Source organism: Sinocyclocheilus rhinocerous, unplaced genomic scaffold (assembly GCF_001515625.1).
Source record: "Sinocyclocheilus rhinocerous isolate Xijiao unplaced genomic scaffold, SAMN03320098_v1.1 scaffold869, whole genome shotgun sequence".
In the NCBI taxonomy this organism is placed as follows: Eukaryota; Metazoa; Chordata; class Actinopteri; order Cypriniformes; family Cyprinidae; genus Sinocyclocheilus; species Sinocyclocheilus rhinocerous.
In genome coordinates this window covers 479742-501883 of record NW_015653483.1, presented here as the reverse complement: position 1 = coordinate 501883, position 22142 = coordinate 479742, and the positions used below count along the sequence as shown (strand labels likewise).

The window sequence follows — 22142 nt, the reverse complement described above, 5'->3', positions numbered from 1 at the left end:
AATAAATTATATATATATATATATATATATATATATATATTTATATACAATATGTAATGTATACTTTCATTACAAACTTTCAAATCAAACTAAAAAAAAAACATAATCGCTACTGGGGCATGTTGTCACATACATCTGTTAAATTAACTTTATTTGTTGCACTGGTTAATGTGGCAAAGACATTCTGATTGGACAACAAGCTCTTACAATATAATTTAAGTTCCCTTCTCTGCTTGAACACCTCCATTTGAGTGAGGTAATATAACCTGAAAATTAACATGATCAATTCATTCATGTGTACCAATGAGCAAGTCACTTGGAAAATCCTTTGTAGTCATTGTAACAAATAATACAGGTGAAGCCAGAGACTGCCCTGATGCTTGAATAGAACTCACAGCCTTGTGACTTTAAGTGTTTGTGTAATTTCATCGGTTTCAGCAAAAATAAGGCATTCAAACTACTGCATCGAATGTTGAAAAGGAAAAGCAGATGGTAGAGATACTTACACACAGAACATGCAAGGCTACGGCCCCCTCCATTCGCTCCTGGTTGGTAAAGATATCATCAGGGAACTCATGTATACCTGCACAAAACACACACACACATTTGGCTACATGAATAATCCATTTATAACACACAGAGCAGCGCACACGTGTCTCAGAGATTCTTCCCACTCGTTATACATCATGTAATTAAACATATGGATGACTCCAGAGGAAAATTAGTAAATGCTTTCAATCACAGACTAATTATACACAGCATAAGTTCATCTCATTAAGGTAGAATGTGCTTGCATATACTTTTGTCTCTATCAAAGGGCTAGATCACTCAAAAATGAAAATTGTGCAACATAAAGGAGATATTTCGCAGAAATGTCTGAGCTTCTCTCTTCCCTACAATGAAAGTGATTGGGGACCAAAGCTGTCAATTTTCAAAAAGGGCACAAAAGCACTAAGCGACTATATTTTGTGTCTTCTGAAGCCATATTACAAGATGCATGACAGCATGAAATTTATGTAATTATTTGATAAATAACTTGCCTATAAAACTTCGCTCGTGACGCTCGTGGTCACCATTCACTTCCATTGTATAGAAAAGAGCAGCTTAGACATTTTGCCCAACATCTCCATTTGTTTCCCATAAAAGAGTATGGGTTTCAAAACACACGAGGGTGAGTAAATGATGACATAGTTCATTTTTTGGTGAAATATTCCTTTAACAGTCCAAAAAGAGTTCATTATTCATCAGCAGAACCCATACAGTGAAACATTTCTACTCTGATCACTCAGAACAACAAAATGACTTTATCAGACGTCATTCACTGAGCTTCAGAGAGAATTGACAACTATATGACTGTGGCATTGGTGTGATTTTCAGGAGCTGTTCTTGCGGTTCTGACGACATTACTGCTGCTCCCAGTCCATCGCTGCTCTGTTAACAAGCTATTCACTGACACAGCGTGTCACCGGGCCAGCTCCATTGATAAGCCCGCAGCCTGCAGACAGAATCGGGTCAGTGAGAGTAGCCACTTATTTGCCTGGATTCGGTTTTACATTCTCTAAGATGGTGGGAGTGACAAAGTCAGCTGTGAGCTCTCTGAAGTGTTGCAATTGTGCTCGTTCCTACACAGCCCGTTGCCATGATGTCAACATCCAAGATACTACAGCCCTGATTGAAAAGCGCTGAGACCCCAGAGACTGGCTTTGTTCCATTCGGGGAAAAGCCTGATCTCTCTGTGCAAATGTGAAGCCTGATTTATTTCATTGCTGCCAGAAAAATAGCTCAGAATGAGTGTAATTTTGAATGGCTGTCACTTTTTATGATTGAAAGACAAACAATATCTAGAGAGACTAAAATAAATTGCTTGTCTGATCCTCTCACACCATATTTTTCCTCCAATATTGTTAGAAAGAATGTCTTTTTTGTGTCTATAAAAGCAAATTTAATCATTTTGCATGCTATTTTATGTTTTATTTTCATTTATGGGTATTTCTTTATCTATAGACACATTTGTTCCTAAGGACTTTTAGAAAATAAATTATCTTAAAACCATTTTGACACCTCCACTAATTTAATTTGTCCACTAACAATTACTGGAAAATTCTGTAATTTGAATTATTTTTCATATTAAGTGTCATAATTACAGATATAGGACATTTTTTAAGGTATATTTCATGATTGAAAGTCTGGGTCTAAGATCTTAAAAGAATAGTACACAAAATAAGTAGCCATAATTAAAAGCAGGTAAAAAGGTTAGATTTTTTACAAAATATACTATATATGTGAACTTCACATAAGAAAACAAAAAAGTTGTAATTTGCTTGTTTTAATAATAAAAAAAAAATCTAACCCTGAAGTTCTGAAAAAGAACTTATATTTTCAGATTCAGCATTTTCACAACTGGCTGCAGTATTGCACAAGTACATATAACGTTATTTCCTCTTTGCACAAATGCAATGTTACTCTCTTGAGCTGCCACATTGTGGGCAAAGATGACAAACTACAAGCTAGTTCTCAGTTTCATAAAAAGATCAACATAACAATTTTTGTATAAGATGGCAATCATTACAAAAATATTTGCAAGGGTGTTTGTGCGTGTCCATGTCTGCGCAGTGCAGTGCAGTGACATTCTCTCCAAGATCACCAGGGAGGTTGAATGCGTCAGCAGGCTTCACACTGCCCCCAATGCCCTAAACACCACAGAGGTGAACTCAAATAAACTAAAAGAACTCACAAAACAATGCTTTATCATCCACAAGAAAAAAGGCTCTCATCTGGTGCTTCTGTAGGTATTGTACATTTAATGACACAAATCCTTCATAATTACACACGGACAGTTCCTGAAGTGTGTGAAAAGAGAGGCTGACCCTTACTCTATGACCTCTGGGACCCATATCAGTCTCTGTGCGATCCTATTACTTGTTTCACACACAAAAACAGTGTTTAACCCGAGTCAAAAGGCTTCTGATGACAAACAGATGAATAAAACGCTGGACCGATTGCCTATTTTTATCCAAGGAACAACAGATCTGCTCTGGTGCTCTTGGTTCACATGGATTTCATTGTTGGTGTGGCCTTCATTAGAGAGTCACAGCCTCTCATTTCTGGTCCCTTCGCAGAGCACTCCTTGGCACAAGAGATTCTGATTAATCTAATTTCAATTACAGTGCCAATGAATAAAGCAGCACTAAACAACAGCCAGTTACTGCGAGCGGATCAATTAAAGAACACAAAACAACAGCAACAGAAAGATGAACTTGGCAATGTTGAAAGGGTCTACAGAAAGGTACCTTCTGTAATTATGAAGAAGGCAAACAAACAGAAATGAATTCGAAATCTCTTTATTGTGCACTGGCAACAGAGTTAAAACAAATGGATGAGGCCTTGGTTCCTTTCTCAGAGCGACTGCTAGCAAAGAATTAGACAAGAACATTCCAAGCTTGTGAGAAAAGACTAAAATCGCCCGGAAAGTTAGGATAGAGAAGGACAGGGCTGATTCTCAGCAGGTTTGGACCTTGCACAACCGCATCCTCCAGAGTAACAGGAGACTAATGGCCAGTAGGAAGGACATGCAGACTGTCCACATACATTAACCGCTGTCAGCGCCGACCCCCTGCTCAACTCCTCATGAGGACATGAGACAGCCGTACACATCCAAGTTCCCTTCAGAGCATTTTGTGAGCTTTGAGCTGTTTAAACAAGTCTACTTCAAAGGCTAAAAATCGGAAGATGCAATGCTTCAACTTCAAAGTAGACAAAAATGCTGCCTTTGCAGATACTATACAAAGGTAGGAAGACAAAACGGTAACATCCTCTAAGATATCCACCAAGATGTCTTCTGGTTGGATTTTGAATGGAAAGAAAAAAAAGATTCATTTTTAAGGAATACTGTTCATAAGTTTGGGGTCAGAAAGATTTTATAAGAAATTAATACTTTTTTTAAAGCAAGGACACATTAAATAAATTGATCAAAAGTGACAGTTAAGACATTTTTTATGTAACAAAATATTTCTATTTCAAATAAATGCTGATCTGAAACTTTTTATTCATCAAATAATCCTGAATTTTTGTTTATTACAGTTTCAACAAAAATATTAAACAGCACAACATTTTTAAATTATTTTAATAATTTATTATATATTGATAATACATTGATAATGATTATTAATATTAATAATCATCAAATTAGAATGATTTCTGAAGGATCATGTGACATTGAAGACAGAAGTGATGAATAATGAAAATTCTGCTTTGCCATAACAGGAATAAATTATGTTTTAAAATATATCAAAATAGAAAACAGTTATTTTAAATTGAAATAATATTTCACAATATAACCGCTTGATCAAATACACGCAGCCTTTGTGAGCAGTATAAGAGTCTTGTAATGTGTGTGTATGTGTATATCATGCATATATCTAATACCCTCATGCATGCATGCAGTATATCCAAAGCACCCTGGAATTTGTTTTAGATTATTAGACATTATGTTATTGTGCCTTGGAAGTCAGATTTATTAGGAGACAAAAACAGTTTCCTTTGGAGACAAAACACTGCCTGTTTAGTCATTGAGTGACTGGACAGTGAGGCAGCAGGGCATCCTGACCTGAGGTTTCGGACACAGACACATCCGTGGAGTAGCTGTCAGTCAAACAGAGAGAGTTATGCCGAGTTCACACTGCACTATTTTCAAAGACGTTGCATCACTGTTGGTTTCACACTGAACGACTATCTGGGGTAACATTCAGTTGTTGCTGTGTTCACACTGCACGATGGAACGACGACAGGAGGTTACACACTGCAGATTTGGCAACACTGGTCCGCAAACTACGTTTCATATAACTCCTCCCCAAACTTCCCGCTGTCCTGTATCTTGGTCTCTCATTGGCTGAAGGTCATCGCCGATGTGTTTTTCAGTCAGAACTCACTTCACACAGGGTGATTGTGAATCGCCGTCAGCGATTCCCTCAGATCGCGTCTTTGATAATTCACACTGCGTGATTGTCAGTCGCGTGGACGAGCACCGATTTGCCTCCGATTTCGGGCATTTGTCGGCGATTTCGCAAAACCTGTCGGCGAGTGAAAAATCGGGCTAAAATCGTGCAGTGTGAACTCAGCATTAGACATAACAGCTAAACTGAGAGTCAGACCTCTGTAATTCCAATCAACAGGAAGGCAGCATCTGTTGTCAATTAAATCTAATTGATGAAATTAAAGTGCTTCCGTCGTCAAGACAAACAGTTACTGGAGAATTTCTTCTTCATAAAGGAACCGAAGTTTAGAGATGTGACTATCTATAGTTGTTATGCTGTGGCTTGTACACTTATACTGTACAGATGCAACTATTAAAAAAAAAAAAGCAAAGTCTACCTGAATACACTCCATACATGAACGAAAACTATATGGAAATTGGAACGTATAAATACTGCTGCATATTTATTGTAGAGTGACAGACAGACAGAGAGACAGAGAGACAGATAGATAGATAGATAGATAGATAGATAGAGCAGCTCGGTGAACTAAACCAATAAAGAGCACAAGTATTTAAGACATCAAATGAACTTTAATTAATTCATCCCCTGTGGCCTGGGAAAGCCGGATGGACAGAAAATCTGGAATAAATCTTGTTTAAGGTGAGTCCTGACAGATATTTTCATTATTAGGAACTTTTCTGGGTTGATTGAGGTGTTATATGTATAATAATTGTAGGAAAATGAGAAAAATACGTAGAAATTACTGTTTAAATTCCTAACAGAAAAACATGGCACGACGGAGACATATTGTTTTGCTCTTCATTACTTATGTTTGGTGATTACTAGAGAAACCCCTCTGAGGATTTGATATGCTGTCTCCATCATTATAATGCTGGTGTGGTTTAAAACAAATTACCCAAGGGAGCTCTAAAGATATCGTACTTTCCATCATCAAAGATGCGAGTCGAACAACTGATTCACTTAGCGACCAAACTAGACTACGATAACAAGTAGAGCGTAATGATATATAAAGCACTTGTGGCTTCTTACATAATGAGAACCTTCCCTCAAAGTTAATATAATTCAAAAAATAAATCAAATACTCAATGAGGGTTTTTTTTAAGTAGTAGTAACAACCTACGTTATATTTGCTTGTTTACACTGTTTTTTTTTTGTTTTGTATTTCTCATTCTGTCAAATCGTAAACTTTATAAAAGCTTCATGATGACAGCTTTGATTTTTTATTTTTACAGCATCCTGAGGGATCACTTTGCCAAAGTACCACTCACTTTCCTAGAAATCCACTCTTGTTTTTTTGGTACATCCCTACCATGTCCATATTTGACCCTGGTGTTTAATCATGACTTAATTCCGATGTGGAACCCTATGGAGTACTAATATGGCATTCACTGGCATATTTTGTGATCACTTCAATATGAAATGCAGCATAATGACTGCTGCTGGTGACGTAACTTTGGGACAGATGCTGAGTTGTTGACAGATTCCATGAAAAAGTTCTGCCTCTTAAGTGATTTTCCCCTATAAAGCTGCTTTAATTGTCATGCGGAGCCTTTAATCCTGTTTTCCCATAGATGACATAAGTTGCCTTCCGTCCATTTAACCATGTAAATTCTATAATTTGCACTTAAACATTGCTGGAAATGCATAATACAGTGCATGTCATCAAAGAACTTTGTCTAATAAGGACAAGACAGGCCTATGGACATTACACAGAAAAGTAACGTAAGCCTGTGTTATGGCCGCATGATCCAGGAAGTATGAAGCTAAAAACAGCTTTACTTACCGTCTGGACATATAACGACGAGTGAAAATAAACACTGCAAGTCGAGCACCTGGTTCCAAACCCGGCTTTCAGAGGGGGCCTCATTGCAGACACGGGTCACGACGAGGCGTTCCCCATAGCGACCCCTAGAGGACGCAGTTCGAAGTTCCCATGAAAGGGAACTTAAGCTAATGCAATAAATGATTAATTTAAAGCTGGTTAATTGCTCACCCAGTGTTCTATACCAAATTATATAATTCAGGGATATTTAGGAAGACGCCATTTTTAATAAATAAATAGATTTATATAAACTGAAGTACTAAAATTACAAAAACTGGAAAAATAATAAATGAAGGGTAAACAGAAATACATAAAAAACAAAAAATAATAAAAATGACAAAAGTGCATAATTACTAAAATAGTAGTAATTATAAAATTATTCAAATTAAAATGTAAAAAAGCTCATTCAAAATATAAACTAATACTAAAATAATAATAATACCAAAATTACAATTGTACACAAAAGAAAATATAATGGTAAAGTTATCAAACATAAAATGTACAGTAGAATAAAACTGTATAGCTACAATCATACAGCAAAATAAATAAATAAAAATTATATTTTTAAAACATATAAAATGTTAATAAAACATGTTTTTTTTATAAAGTTAGCTAAGGATAGTGGCATTAAAGTGAACGTAAAAGCATTTCAATGGCAACAGGGTCTTAATATGATTCACTTACAAGGTGCATTTGACCCAGTTCGACTGCTTTACTATTTTTCTTATGTAATTGATACACAGTTTATTATCTCCACCTTAACAGGGAAATCGTTGATTGAGAGGGGCTGAAGTGTTGATTGTAAACATGGGTAGCGGTGCTCAAGTGCTTCAGGTACAGCGTTTGAGAGGGGACACTCAGGACCACTAATTAATGACATGACTCGCATGCCAACAACACTAGTCCTCTCTGCAGTCAGCCTCAAACACAGCTGAGATACCGAGACCAATTAGTCCTGGATTCAATTAAAGCAATTCACAAGCCCCTCACTGCACTAACATCAGTGTGCAATTGTTTCAGCTGAGCTACCTCCCCTCGTAAACCAATCACAGCTACATTGTGCTGCTAATGGCTAATTACATGATAAAACATTCATAGTCACCTAGAGTCCTTAATAACAGGACTTTGTCTAGTATACACATGAAATGTTCTAACACAAAAGTAAACTAGCTGTTTTTCTAACCAGGTCAACAGATAAATAAGAAGCAATGTTCTGTACCTGCTTATGTAAAAAGGTCGAGCAAAGAGAACATAAGTGATAGGAGATTTGAAGGCATGCAATGGTCAAATTATACTGTTTTTGAGCTAAAACATTTTCTCTTTCCATCTCTCTTACAGAAATACACACATAACCAAAGAAACAGAGGCTGGGATAAGCATATTTGATGATAGATGCAGAGTCCTTCTTAAATCCCTGACTTTTAAATCTATGCAGGATCAAGCAGGATTGACCTGCACTGTAGCAACTGGGGTCCAGACTCACAGGGGGGAAAAAACAGCGTCCGTCCGTGCTTCTTACATAAGCACACAAATATTATATAATTCAGACTTGTATAAATGATTCATTCTAATCCTATACATCATTAAATAGATCTCAGGAGATAAGGCTTTTTAAGAACAATGCACAAATGCACACTACAAGACATTGTGTAGTGAGCAGTTACTAAAAGTAGAATAGCAGAAGGGGAAATTATTGTGCATATATATATTTTTCTCTGAATGGTCAAGATACCTGAAATGTCTCTTTTAAAATAAAATATTATTAAATTAAAGAAAAAAAGTTTAACATTGGTTTTAACAAATTTAAGTCAAATAATATATGTATATATAATAGATGTATAAATTCAATAATTATAATATTATAATAATATCAATCTAATAACAATAATTATAATAATTACTGTCTCTACTACTGCATCCCTGATACACACTCTTATTTCAACCATGACAATGAGTAGTTTGGCATGGTGATGGAAATGACAGTGTTAATGTATTTGGTCTTGGCGGAATAGATCTGCTGCACTGCTGCTGATTGTTGCTGCTGCTGCAGAGCAAGTGATAACACATTCACAGACATGCTGTCATCATGTAAGACACGCTGCTGCTGATGCACATATAACACATATGAAATTACCCGTAGTGATCTATATGGGTGGAGCTGGGGGAGGTGGAGGGTTTGCTTGCAGCAAACACAGAACCAAAACATTTCAATGTTAAGAAAGCAAGCTCACTGGCTGCAGAAACAGCAGAGGCCAATCAGCTTGTGCCATGCTGGATGATGTCATGAACTAGATATGTATGATATCAGTGCTACTGCCGTTCATATCCATTATCATTGATTTATTGCTTCTAAAAGATGCTACTGCATGTCAACCAAACCATTTCTTTTTCTGAAGTAATATCCAACTTCCCAAATGTTATTATCTGCATGCTTTGTCATTTACACAAGTGTGATGCATGATCTAATCCATTATTATGTGATGTCATCCAGAATGGAGTGGTCTGGTGTGGTCAGGGAGATGACAATGACCCGAGCCCACCAACCTCTGCCACTAATCCCTCTATAAATGACAGATGACTCTGGGGAGGAGGGGATATATTATCCATGAATGATGCTGGAAGGGTCTAATGCATTAGTACAGTCACTAAGGACAATGTGATCATTTTATATGTAGTAGCATGTAAGGGGCATTAAAACTTTCTCGCTCAATCTCTTTTTGTACCTCCACTCTGCTGATTTCTGTGTTTGTATATGCAGGGTGTTTGGGGAGAGCATGTGTCCATCAGCTAAGCTCTACAAATCCCATCCTAATCGGTTGCATGATGATATGTGCAGGAAGCCTGAAAAATAATATTCAATACATTTTCTCCATTATTAAAATATGGCTGCCCTTATGCCATGGAGTGCACAATTTGCAAAAAAGCTTTAAAAATGATCATGTGGTTCAGGAGATGACAGGGAGAGATTCAAGGACTCTTTTGCCTAGTCCAAAAGATGTGTATTTGCTGAAGCTGAGACACATTTCCATCAAGCTTCTGAGAAATATGAATCTGTGTACTGTTGCCTCCATTATGGCAGTTAAGGGTGCTTGATGCTGCTCCTTCAAAACCAGTTTTTTGAAAACACATATGGTTTTATATAACTTTTTTTTGCCACTGGTACTTAAAAAGCTGGGAGGCACATTACTTAATGTGATGGACATCTAATATAAGAGAATGAGAGAAGATATGAAAACAAATTCACTATTTGTTCTACATATTGCAACAAAAAAATAAATCTAATTCAAAATGTAAAACATGTAACACTATAAAAATATCTAAATTTTTTTGTTTAGTTTTCTTGTATTTGTGTACATATGTGCGTGTGTGTATATGTATGTATATATATATATATATATATATATATATATGTATGTATATACGCACACACACATATCAGTAAAATAAGATAAAAAGATATACTGCCGTGCAAGAGCAAAAAAAAACCGTAACTTCGTATTTGTTCGAAAATGAGTTATTGATATTTTTGAGACATTCAAGACCTCCTTTATCATGTGGATAAGTATCAATAGTCGATTTTGTTGTTTTTTCGAGAAAATAATGGGTTGTCTTAACAGTAACTTTGAAAATCCCAGGAGAAACCGAGGCAGAACACCGTATAACACCAGTTACCGCTCTTTATTTTGGAACACTCAAATTGAGTTACAGTACTCTGCCTTTGTTTAGCCGTGCGTCAGTATGAAGCTACTGTGCTGGGCTGAAGTTATACGTTATTCTACCTTTGTTTTACTTTCCATTAAAGTCTGCCGCGTTTAAATTACGGTGTATCTTGTGTTATTTCATACATCTGTCTGCAATTTTTTAGACAAAAGAATTAGATAGATCGCGATCTACCAAACTGCTCCATATAACAAAGACTAGGTAACTTGGCAACAATAATTAATCTTTAAACTTTTTTTTTTCTTTATTAAATTGCAGATTATTCACTCAGTGCCAGCCTGGGTCTGCCCACTTCTGCACGCATGTGGACTCGAATGCCGTGACAACGTAGCATATCACACATAAAATCAGTAGAGTTCGCAATTAAATCCATAACCTACTTTTTCTTGTAACCCGATAAAATCTATGGCAATGAACGTCATCGGAGATGTTTAATCCACAAGCATTCTGAGCATTATTCCTACTTGCTGGCGTTCACATCAATCCACAAGTCGTCCTTTTAGTTTAGTTTAGGCTATTTTCATTCAATTCGATGTAAAAGCAATAGACTAAGTATGTCTTGCATTCTTCAACGTTAGTGAACATTGCAAATAAATCGGTTGCAAAATGGTATCCACTCACATGTTTAACTTTTTGTCTGGTTTTTACGATCAGAAAAAAATAATAATACAGTCACATTACTGTATGTTATAGCATATGTGATCACTTGATTTTAATGGTGATCAGGTCGTTACTGCCTTTTGGCTTGGTGTGACTTCTCACTTTTTGCAGACAATGCAAAGGCAGAGTACAGTAACTTCAAAATAGGAGTAAAATCAAGTTTGAGCTCAAATTTTTTTTATGTAGATAATTTTAATTACTAAAACATCTAACTGCCAGATTTCCAGTGTCCAACATATAATTAATATGTCTGGACAATTAAATATCTTTAAAGTCATTTTTCTCAGTTTTACACTCTTAGCGAGTTAAGGTCTTTTGCCTTTGTAGGGCGGTATACCCCACTAACATAGCAACAGAGATTCAACCAATGGCGTTTAGGGCGGGGTTGTCTTGTATGACCAATGGCAGCAGGGGGGAGTAAACTGTCTGAAAACAGTCATTCACCTATAAGTACAAAAGTATGGAGAAACTGACAATTGTGCATGATGTCAAGCAGAAAATATGGTGATTGCGTGTGTCTCAGTATTTTTTATCAACACAGCAAGCTAAAGAAAATGACAAGTGTAGCAAGGAAGAGAGCTCTCATCTGAAGAGCCATACAGCATGAATGACAGTGAAGAAGATAGAGAAAGAGAGAACTCTATTCCAGCTGGTCAAAGATATTTAGATGGGCCCAATCTAATTACGCTGATACTGATCGCGATCGTGCCACGTTGTGGTTGACGTGAACGTGAGTGAGGTGTCTGAGAGAAGACCTTATCTTAAAACATGAATGGAAGTAATTAAAGAGTTACATGAAAAGAAAGTATACACTACAGCTGGAAAAATCATTTCAAAACATCACTGTGGACCATGTGATTTATAAGACCTGATCTAATCAACAAACTGATAGGAGCTGTATGTCTGTAGCCTAAACAGAAATAGCTGGCCAGGGGAGTTGCCAAAATGCCTGCCAAGAACCTTTTTTCTTGCTTAACCAACTGCGCGAGTTTGGTACAGGACTACTTATTTGTTCAAACAATGACATGTTGAGGAAACCTATTTGGAAAGAATCATTATTTGTGCAGTTCCACTTGGTGCCACTTGATGCACAGGGCCTTCAGTAGTTTGGTACAGTAGTTTTTGTGAAGAGTCATCTGAATGATGTTCACTCACATGAGACCCTTAATAGTTTTCTGTAAATAGAGTTTCACGAGTTCACACCTACAAATAATAAATAGAGTAAAGGTTATGAGTATTTGGGATGCTGTCCGAGGGGAGGGCCCGAACCCAGAGTTCAGGAATGAAGTGACCATCTTTATGAACAGAACACTGAATCACTGACTCACCCGATTCATTTAAAAATGTGGATTCATTCAACAAAACACTGCTGTGTTGCTCTGAAATGCACAACAGCTTTTGTGGCTTTGTTTTCATTGGCGAAATAGAGCAAAAACAGCCAATATTGGCAATATTTTATTGCCTATATTTAAGTAGGATTATTTTGAGACACTGGAAGACAGTGAAAGCCCCAGAATCGAAAGAGTGGGCCAATGCAATGGTAGAAATTGCATCTTATGTATCCATGCTTAATCGAATAAATGGTGTTAGAGAAGAGGGGTTGTCTTCCTGGGAAGAGTTCTGGACATATATCACAGTAAGGTCTCAAAATGAATAGACAACTATTTTGTGTTCTGTCTTGCACTGTATATTATTTCATGGTCAAAATGTGACTGTAGAAATTTGTATCCCTGTATAATTATTGTAATGTTGTATTTCTGTTACCCATCAGCCTTTCAAAAAAGCAATAAAAACTTCAGTAAGTAAAACTTTCACTACTTCTTGTTTCTCTCACCTAAATATCACTCTCAATGCACCACACTTGATGTTTAAATCAAGCACTGAGGCTTATGTCAATCTAAAGAGTTTGTACTGATCAATCCATCCATCAGTCACCTCAGTGTGACGGCTGACAGGCCTCCTGCTCACCTGCTTGTCTCCCAGAATAAAGCACAGTCCATGTGTCATACGCTGGGCTCCCTGGGATTTACCTGATCTCTCTGGGAGCATGCTGTTCTCCACAGAGATGCCATATTTCGGGAAACATACCTATTATGCGCGAATCATAAATCATATGGTGGAGGGATCAGGTCAGGACACAGGAAGGAACGTATAAGAGTGAAACAGGGAGAGGAATAAAAAGAGGGATTGAAGGAGGAAAGGAAGGAAAGAGAGGACTGTTGTGTTTAAGACCCAAGTAAGCCAGTGGGACCAAAGAAAGGGCACATGGTAATCCTGGCATTTAATCAGGACGCCACAGAACGTGACCAGAAAGGAAAACTAAATCATACTCACACTCGACAAGGCAAAAATAGAGATGGTTTATAATCATCTGCCTCATTATACAATCTGTTTGATCCAGAGAGCAAATCATTAAAGCAGGACGAAGCGCTTTCGTTTTGACAACTGCATTTTCCTGAGAGCTGGAGTAGCACACGTGGCCTAGCGGATTGCAAACAGGACTGAATGTTAGGCTAACCAACTAGACCCACAAAATTGCTAATAATTAATCATGTTTATTTGATTTACCACCAAAATTATGTCACTTCCTAGAGGATGATGTCATTAAGGATCCAGCATTTTTAGTTAAAGGGATATTATTAGGTATGTATGATACTGTATATCTGCACTATATTGGTTATATGCTGATATTAGAAATGCTTTTAATTTGTCAGTTTCAATCAACACATGACACATTTTGACCATTATTGGATATTTAAAGTGCCCCTATTATGCCATTTTGAATACTGCCTTTCATGCAGTGTGTAATGTAGCTGTATGTGAATGTAAACAATCTGCAAAGTTGTAAAGCCGAAAGTTGCCGATAAATAAAGTTATTGTCTCCCAAAAGAAAGAATCGAATTTGAACAGCCTAAACTAATCGTCAGTAATTCTAATCGCACTTCTACTTTGTTCTACTCTGGCCGGCCGCGAACAACTTGACCCACCCTAAAACACTGTAGCTTGTTCGTGTGGTTAACATGTCGAGAAGACGCTGTGTCCTACGCTGTGAAAGTAAATTTGTTTTATTTTCACTTCCGAAAGATGAGGCTGCAAAGAATCAGTGGTTAAAATTATTTTTTTTCCACTGTACCACAGCAGTACAACCCCAACCCCAATTTTAAATCACAAACACATGTTAAATCACAATTGCAATTTTTTTCATAAAAATTAGTTTGACTTTTCCCCCTAAATTGTGCAGACCTCTCTTTATTTATGAGTTTAGTAGCTTATCCAGTATATTAAAACATCTGATGAGGACATGAATTACCTATCTTCCCAAATGATGATAATGAAGACGGAGAAGAAGAAGAAGAAGAAGAAGAAGAAGAAAAAAGAAGAAGAAGAAGTTGAACAACACAGCTGAAATGATCAGAAGCCACTGTAAACCTGAGAAACAGATTTTGTCAGGTAAAACTCACAAGCACATACACACTGAACATAAACAACTGCACAATGGGAACCATGTGCCTCACTTTATTTCCTTCTTTCCATACTCCCCTCACTCAGGTCTGCATTACACAGTGTGGGAACATTTAACAACACATGCTTGATCTCTCTCCCTCACCCACACACATACTCACACATGCTGGCAAACACTGAGGCCCATTCGTGCACACCGCCGACCTAAAACTACAGGATCATAGAGGAATTCTATGCGGATGAGTGAATATTTCAGTCCCACAATCCCAGACTAAGGCCTCTGATAAGCTAAAGCTTCCTCTGGGGAGGCACGAGGAGCCGTGCAGATCCGGCTCTCCGTGAGGTGCAGCACGTGAACGTGAAGGCTTTACACGGCGGGATGGAGACGGTGGGAGGCCACTGCCTGCCACGCTACGTCCATTCTGACCACTCCATCTCATGATGTTTGGCTGATCACATGATCAGGCCTGTGTTTAATTACAAACACATTTATTGAGGTGGAATGCTTGTAAAGAAAACCTTATGTGCCAAAAAGGTGGTCTGCAAAAAAAAAAAAAGAACAGATCAGAAAAATAAGGCAGTGTGTCTGTGTATTTGGTGGAGGTTTTGTTAAAAGAGATGACCACACAACAGAGACAATGATGAATATAATGTGACATGAGTGAACACCTCATCATCTTACAATGTTGAATAAGCAAACACAAAACCCTCAGAACCCACTTCTCTGTTTCTCCCCTGACATGTGTTCCCAGTGACTAACCAGAGGTGTTTTATGAACTTTTAAAGCTGTTTGTACCTCTGGGAGTCACGAAAGGAAGAAAACAAACAGAGCGAAGGGGGAGTGGGAAGGTCTCTTCACTGTTGAATATAACTTTTGACAATTCCAAATATAATATAAACCCTCTCCCAAAGACAAAAATTCACAAAACCAACAACCCAGAATACATAATGTAACAGCAACCTACATTTGTTTAAAAGTATTTTTTGCTCAAAAATTTTTACAATTTATAACCATTTTTTATAACAATTTAAACAATTGCTTTTAACAATTTATCCGCTGTAGTCGTGTACAAATTTGAGAATTTGAATTTCTGAAAGTTCATATGTATCACATGTAGGAAGTATCACATCCTATTCCAGGCGAAAAATATTTTAAATATCAATAAAAAAAAATCGACTGATAACTGATGTAGTACCAATATATTGTGTGTCCCTAGATTTAAGCACAACCAAAACAATAAAACAAGTCAAGAGTAAACAATGACAGTAAGAGCTCCAAACAGGAGGCAGGTCATAACAGAGCATTACCCCAGTGCAAGTGAACCCTACGAGGCAGCAGGCCCGATCCTGTCCAAGCTCCCTCTCCACACTGCTACTCATTCATTTTTAAGTGTGATGAGAGATAAAAAAGCACGGCTGTAGAGCAACATGGTCCATGAGGACTCATGAACAGCCATAGAGCCTATCCATCTGCAATCTCTACTGTTTAAATATAGCACATATCATCATTAGTCTTACTCTCCTCACAATTTCATTGTCTCTCTCTCTACATGCCAATTGGATGGTGACCGCATAGAGATATGTGATTCAAAATCTTCGATCTTTGCTCATGGGCCCTCGGTTCAGCAATCAGGTTGTTTTGAGCCAATCTCAAAACAAAGCTTTAAAAGTCATTATTTTATGGCAGATAACCATTTAAAGCCCAAAATTAAAATTTATATAATTAAAACTGTTTTGTCAAAATACATCAAAAATAAACACACACACACACACACACACACACACACTAAACAGTCATGTTAAATGCTACCTCTGGAGACGCAGGGAAACGGCAAAGCTGATCGGCAGATGGTACATTTATGTTGTAGAAAACTAAAACTGAACTAAAAATAACATTGAATTAAAAATAAAAATATATTTTAAATGATATAAATAATAAATCATTCTAAATAGTAATATTAGCATTATTTAATATTATAATATTAGTAATATTAGTAAAAAATGAACAAAAAGTGACATTACTACAAAATTACTAAAAATTTTAATAAATTTAAAAATAAAAGCTATTATAAAATATACATAAAAAACTATAATATTATATAAGTAGTACTAAAATAATACTGGCAAAAGAACACACTCAGTCTCAAAACATTAGTGACTACTAAAAACCTTAAAGGGATAGTTCACCCAAAAATTATCCCATGATTTACTCACCCTCAAGCCATCCTAGGTGACATTCTTCTTTCAGACGAATACAATCAGAGTTATATTAAATAATGTCCAGGCTAATCCATGCTTTATAATGGGAGTGGATGGTAGCCCAAAATTTGAAGTCCAAAAAATTGCACCCATCCATTATAAAAGAAGTCCACATGGCTCCGGGGGGTTAATAAAGGCCTTCTGAAGAGATGCGATGCGTTTGTGTAAGAAAAATATCCATATTTACAGCTTTATAAATCTTAATCTCTAGCTTCCGCTAACTGTCGTACGCACATTCACGAGAGAGTGGCATCCAGCGGATGACATAGGACGTAGGCGTAGCATAAGCATAAGCTAAGGAAAACCAATGCCTTCTTGGCTTATATCGAAATCCTCCGACATTTTTCTTTACAAATCCTCGTTTTGTACTACTAATTCATGACCTGTGTTTTGTTTTGCTCTCTCCTCTGCGCTTCCACGTTCGTCACTTCCGCCTTAGTCACCGCATTTGTCTACGTCCTACGTCATCCGCTGGATGCCACTCTCTCGTGAACGTGCATACGACAGTTAGCGGAAGCTAGAGATTAAGATTTATAAAGCTGTAAATATGGATATTTTTCTTACACAAAAGCATCGCATCGCTTCAGAAGGCCTTTATTAACCCCCCGGAGCCATGTGGACTTCTTTTATAATGGATGGGTGCAATTTTTTGGACTTCAAATTTTGGGCTACCATCCACTCCCATTATAAAGCATGGATTAGCCTGGACATTATTTAATATAACTCTGATTGTATTCGTCTGAAAGAAGAATGTCATATACACCTAGGATGGCTTGATGGTGAGTAAATCATGGGTAATTTTCATTTTTGGGTGAACTATCCCTTTAATCTTTTTGAAAAACCAGCTTGACCAGGTGTGCGTTTCCCAAAAGCAACTGTGGTAGAAAGTTCCATCGTTACCAATAGAGTTCAATAGATCTTGCGACCATAGTTAGCTAATGATTCTTCTGGTAAACGCACCCCAGGCTGGGAGACCATCTGAAGCAGCTTATGCTGGTTCAAGCTGGTCTTTTCATCAGGTAAATCACGACCAGCAAAGCATGTAAAAGTTCTGAGAACTTCTGCTGTAAAATTCCTTGATGGATAGGATCTGATGTACCATGATTTAATCATCTCTCATCCAAATTTGACTCTTATACTTTCCGGCACTAAAGCCCATTAAGTGGAATCGATGATTAACACCCTGAAGTTTGTTTTGGAGAGTTGTAAGAGGTGAAAGCACAGCTGCGGTTCCATCGAGATGGAAATCAGAGGCCCTTGTGGGACACAGACGCGGCTGGGTTCTGAAGGGAGCAGAGAGGAGAGACACAAACACGTTTACACAACACGCAAACGTACATGCACATGTTAATGGCTCTATGACAGAAACTGTGTAAGAGCAGCCAATGTCTCTGTCCTCAGAGAACTCCTTACATTATTCAGATTGTTAATAATTCAGCAGTGAGCTCATTGCAAATGATGTCTACATTCGCTGCAGCACTGATGACATCACACTCTGAGCCTGTCCATCACACACTGGTTAGTGTGAGAGAGCATGAGAGCGAGAGGAATAGAAGGAATGAATGATGGAAAGATATAAAAGAGAGAGAGAGAGAGAGAAAGGAAAAAATTCTACACGCTACATATGTGTATCAGCGTTTAACAACAGAGCATGAAATCCCAGCAGGCCAGCTAAAAATAAATGCATGAAACAAGGCAGAAGAGTGAAGCTGAGATGGCTCTTCATCATCAGCATAGATTTAGCCTCAGGCATGTACACATACTGTTATTTCATTACAGTACAGGGGTCATGACGGCCTCTCGCTGGCCAGCGCTGTAAGAAAACATGAAGATTCACTATGGAATGAGGGAGAAGCTGGTGAACGTGTGTGTATGTGAGTGTCTCACGACAGTGGAATTCCACAGCTGCTCACGTGCACAGGGTGAAGCAGCCTCAGCACGAAACACCAATCGCCCCATTAATGAGGAGCCAGCTGCTCGCGCCGCCCACATAGTACACTGACTCGCTGTAGGTTGCAACTATAGGGTCATTCCTGTTATGCAGTACATTGCCATCCATGGTCTCCATATATGTCATAGTATGCTGGATGACATGTGAAACTCAATTTAAAAAAAAAAAGAAATCATTCAATTAGTTTAATTTAAGCAGAATGCCACAAGTGAACATAACAATGAATTTAAATAATTTTACTGATTTTGTTTGAGCGAATGTTACTATTTTTTACAGTTATTGCACTTTATTTAAAAATTTAAGAAAAACATGTTTTATTCGGTAATTAAAGCATTAAACATAATATTTAGTCAATTTTATATTTAGTAAATGTAACTAATTATAACATTAATATAGCTCAATATAACTTTCTATCCTGTTAGTCTTTTGTAATATTCCTTTAAATTAACTGTGAAATCAAAATATTTTCTTTTGTGTTTCGCAAAAGTAAGAAAGTCATACAGGTTTGGAACAATTTGAGGGTGAGTACATGATGACAGAATTTTCATTTTTGGATGAACTAACCATTTAAGTTGTCTGTTAGGCAAGGAGAAATGAAAAGGAAATCAATGATATTTCAGGATGGCTTCTTAAAGAAAAGTGGTCCAGTGGCTCAACTTGTTCCACTCTCCACTACGTATGTTTCAAAAAAGCACACAAAAGCTGCAACACTGAAACACTAAGTATATTGTAACTGTTCCTCCAGTCCACGATTAACATTACCTTTCATCTTTACCTCAGCCAAATTTGACTCAGGTTAAGAATTATAATCGCAAGAGATTCAGGCTTGTTTTTAAAACAGGACTGCTGGAAACACTTTTTAATGCTTGTGGTTTGATAGTTCAGGAACTTCAGTGGGTTTAGTGTCTCAAGACGTTTCTCTGTGACCTCGAGATGAATTAAATTGATCAAAATACATGCCTCCCTTGAGGTACTGTCCTTGGCTATCCATTTTAGTCTCCCTGGTAGAGGCAGCTCAAATATGTCCCGAGTCAGTTAAAATTGATTTTCATCATAAAAGAAAAACTGCATTAATGAAATTAATGGTGTGCAAAGATGTCTATGTTAACTGTGATTTATTGCTCCTGTTACACAGCAAATCATGCCGAGAAATACCAATTAGATGCTCGAGCACTGATGAAAACATCCCCGCAGATGTCACAAGGTTCAACAACGGTGGTGGTTCCTGAGTCCCGAGATCACAGAGGATTGCATTGAGATGAAAAAAAGCTAATTCTCACTACTACCTGCCATAATTTGTACACATTTCATAATGTAACATTGTTAATGTATATGTTAATGATTACAGCAACATTTTATGAAAATGTCTAATTACGCAATTACTGTACCTGGAAGTACCGATACTATGAGAGTGACGTGCCCTAGGCTGTTATGCGGAAAGTTGCTTCATTATGGTGGCCTGTGAAAGAGCTGTAGATGGGGTCGGCTCACAGGTACACTATATGAGTCAGAACACAGACCCACGCAAGGACAAGAAAACCTCACACCACTGCCACACAACATCTGCGAGAGTGTGGGTGGGCGGGTGGAGTGTGCGTGTTCACATGTGTATGCTTACAGCACGTGTGTGTGTCGTTGCTGTTTGTGTGAGTATACATGCTATGTAGTGATTTTTTTCTCCATAGAACAGAAGAAGAAAAAGAGTCTGTTGTCAGAAATAATTGACAGATCTGATAATTGCATGCAGATGCACATGCTTTTCACTATACAGCAGTTTCTGATAGAGGCTGTATATGCACACCCTAGTGACCCTACACACTACACAATGCACACTTAAAGGGATAGTACCTTTTATGATGGATGGATGCACTTTTTTGGGCTTTAAAATCTCGACCACCATTCACTGCCATTACAAAGCTTGAAAGAGCCAGGATATTTTTTCATATAACTTGTATTCGTCTGAAAGAAGAAAGTCATATACACCTAGGCTTGAGGGTGAGTAAATCATGGGGTCATTTTCATCTTTGGTTAAACTATCCCTTTAACATTACACCCTGTACACTACATGTAACACTATATGTTACACAATATATAGTACACTACACCTATATGCCACAAACTATGAGCTATACACTGCACACTGTACAGTACCTTCAGGCTACACAATATGCTACATCTTACACACTATATACCACTTTCTACACACTACAATGTGAAAACTATAACAGTCGGGTTGCGGAAGTAAAAACCCCTTTCATTCTCTCCATAGGAGAATTGATTTTAACAGTAATTTATAAACCTTTTAGGGCAGACCTATAATGTGGGCTACAAGGTTGTTAAGCGATGATATATGGTTGTGTTAAAGCCATCAGCCTGCATTATTTAAATAATCGTGTTTAGCTTTACAGTAGAATTCCAGGTGAAAAACTACATTACCCATGATTCTAAAAAGAAATAGCCACCAATTAGAGAACTGTGACAAGCTAATTGTGCCAAAAGAACACTTTAGCACCCACCCATTCCCATGAAGCACTGCAAATGATTTAATAGAGTCAGTCGCCCTATGCACTAAAACTACTTAAATATTTGTATATATATGCACATTTTTCAATAAACATAAAATATATTGTTTCTACATATTATCAACATCTTTTAATTAATAGCTATATATTTCTTTATCCTTTTTAATTATTTAATTCACAATGCTCAATAAGATTGGAATTTCCTCATTAAAGTCTTGTAACTTTCTCTTTTTCTCTGGTTTTCAAATACTTCCAGAACCAAGGCCACTGAAAAAGTGGGTCTGCACTAGAGCCCGACCGATATGGGTTTTTTTGGGGCAGATACCGATATTAGGGAGTAAAAAAAGGATGGTCGAATAAGACAACGCTTGAATGCTGCTGCCTGAACAAGAGACCTCCTTACTGAAGTGAAAGTGTTTACTGGTGTCACTATCTCGCGAACGCGCAGGCGGATCTCAACCAAATTCGGGGGATCCCTTCAGCTCGAGGAGCCCTCTTGAACGCCACCCTCCGCGCGTCGGTAGCCCCCCGGGATCGCTTGATCGGTCGGCGCCGGAGCGCGAATTTAACCACCCGTAACTCTCGAACCCCGAGGGTTATCGACGCGGGGGTGGTCTCATTCGAAAGCGGGCCTCTAGACGTACACTCGATTCACGTTCGAGAGGGTTCGAATTTGGTGTGGATTCGCCGCGCCGTTACGGAGATATGGCCGTTCAAAGTTTCAATGGTTTTCCATAGACTTAAGCTTTAAA

General features: G+C 37.6%; 1 protein-coding gene across 2 annotated transcripts in view; it reads right to left on the bottom strand.

Moving 5' to 3' along the window:
* Window positions 1–22142, bottom strand: part of LOC107716313 (sodium/potassium/calcium exchanger 3-like) — a 78178-nt gene that overhangs the window by 14498 nt on the left and 41538 nt on the right. For both annotated transcript variants that reach the window (XM_016522685.1, XM_016522686.1), the window contains exon 3: window positions 507–583. In XM_016522685.1, the coding sequence (XP_016378171.1) occupies window positions 507–583 (77 nt within the window). The remainder of the gene's footprint in view (window positions 1–506; window positions 584–22142) is intronic.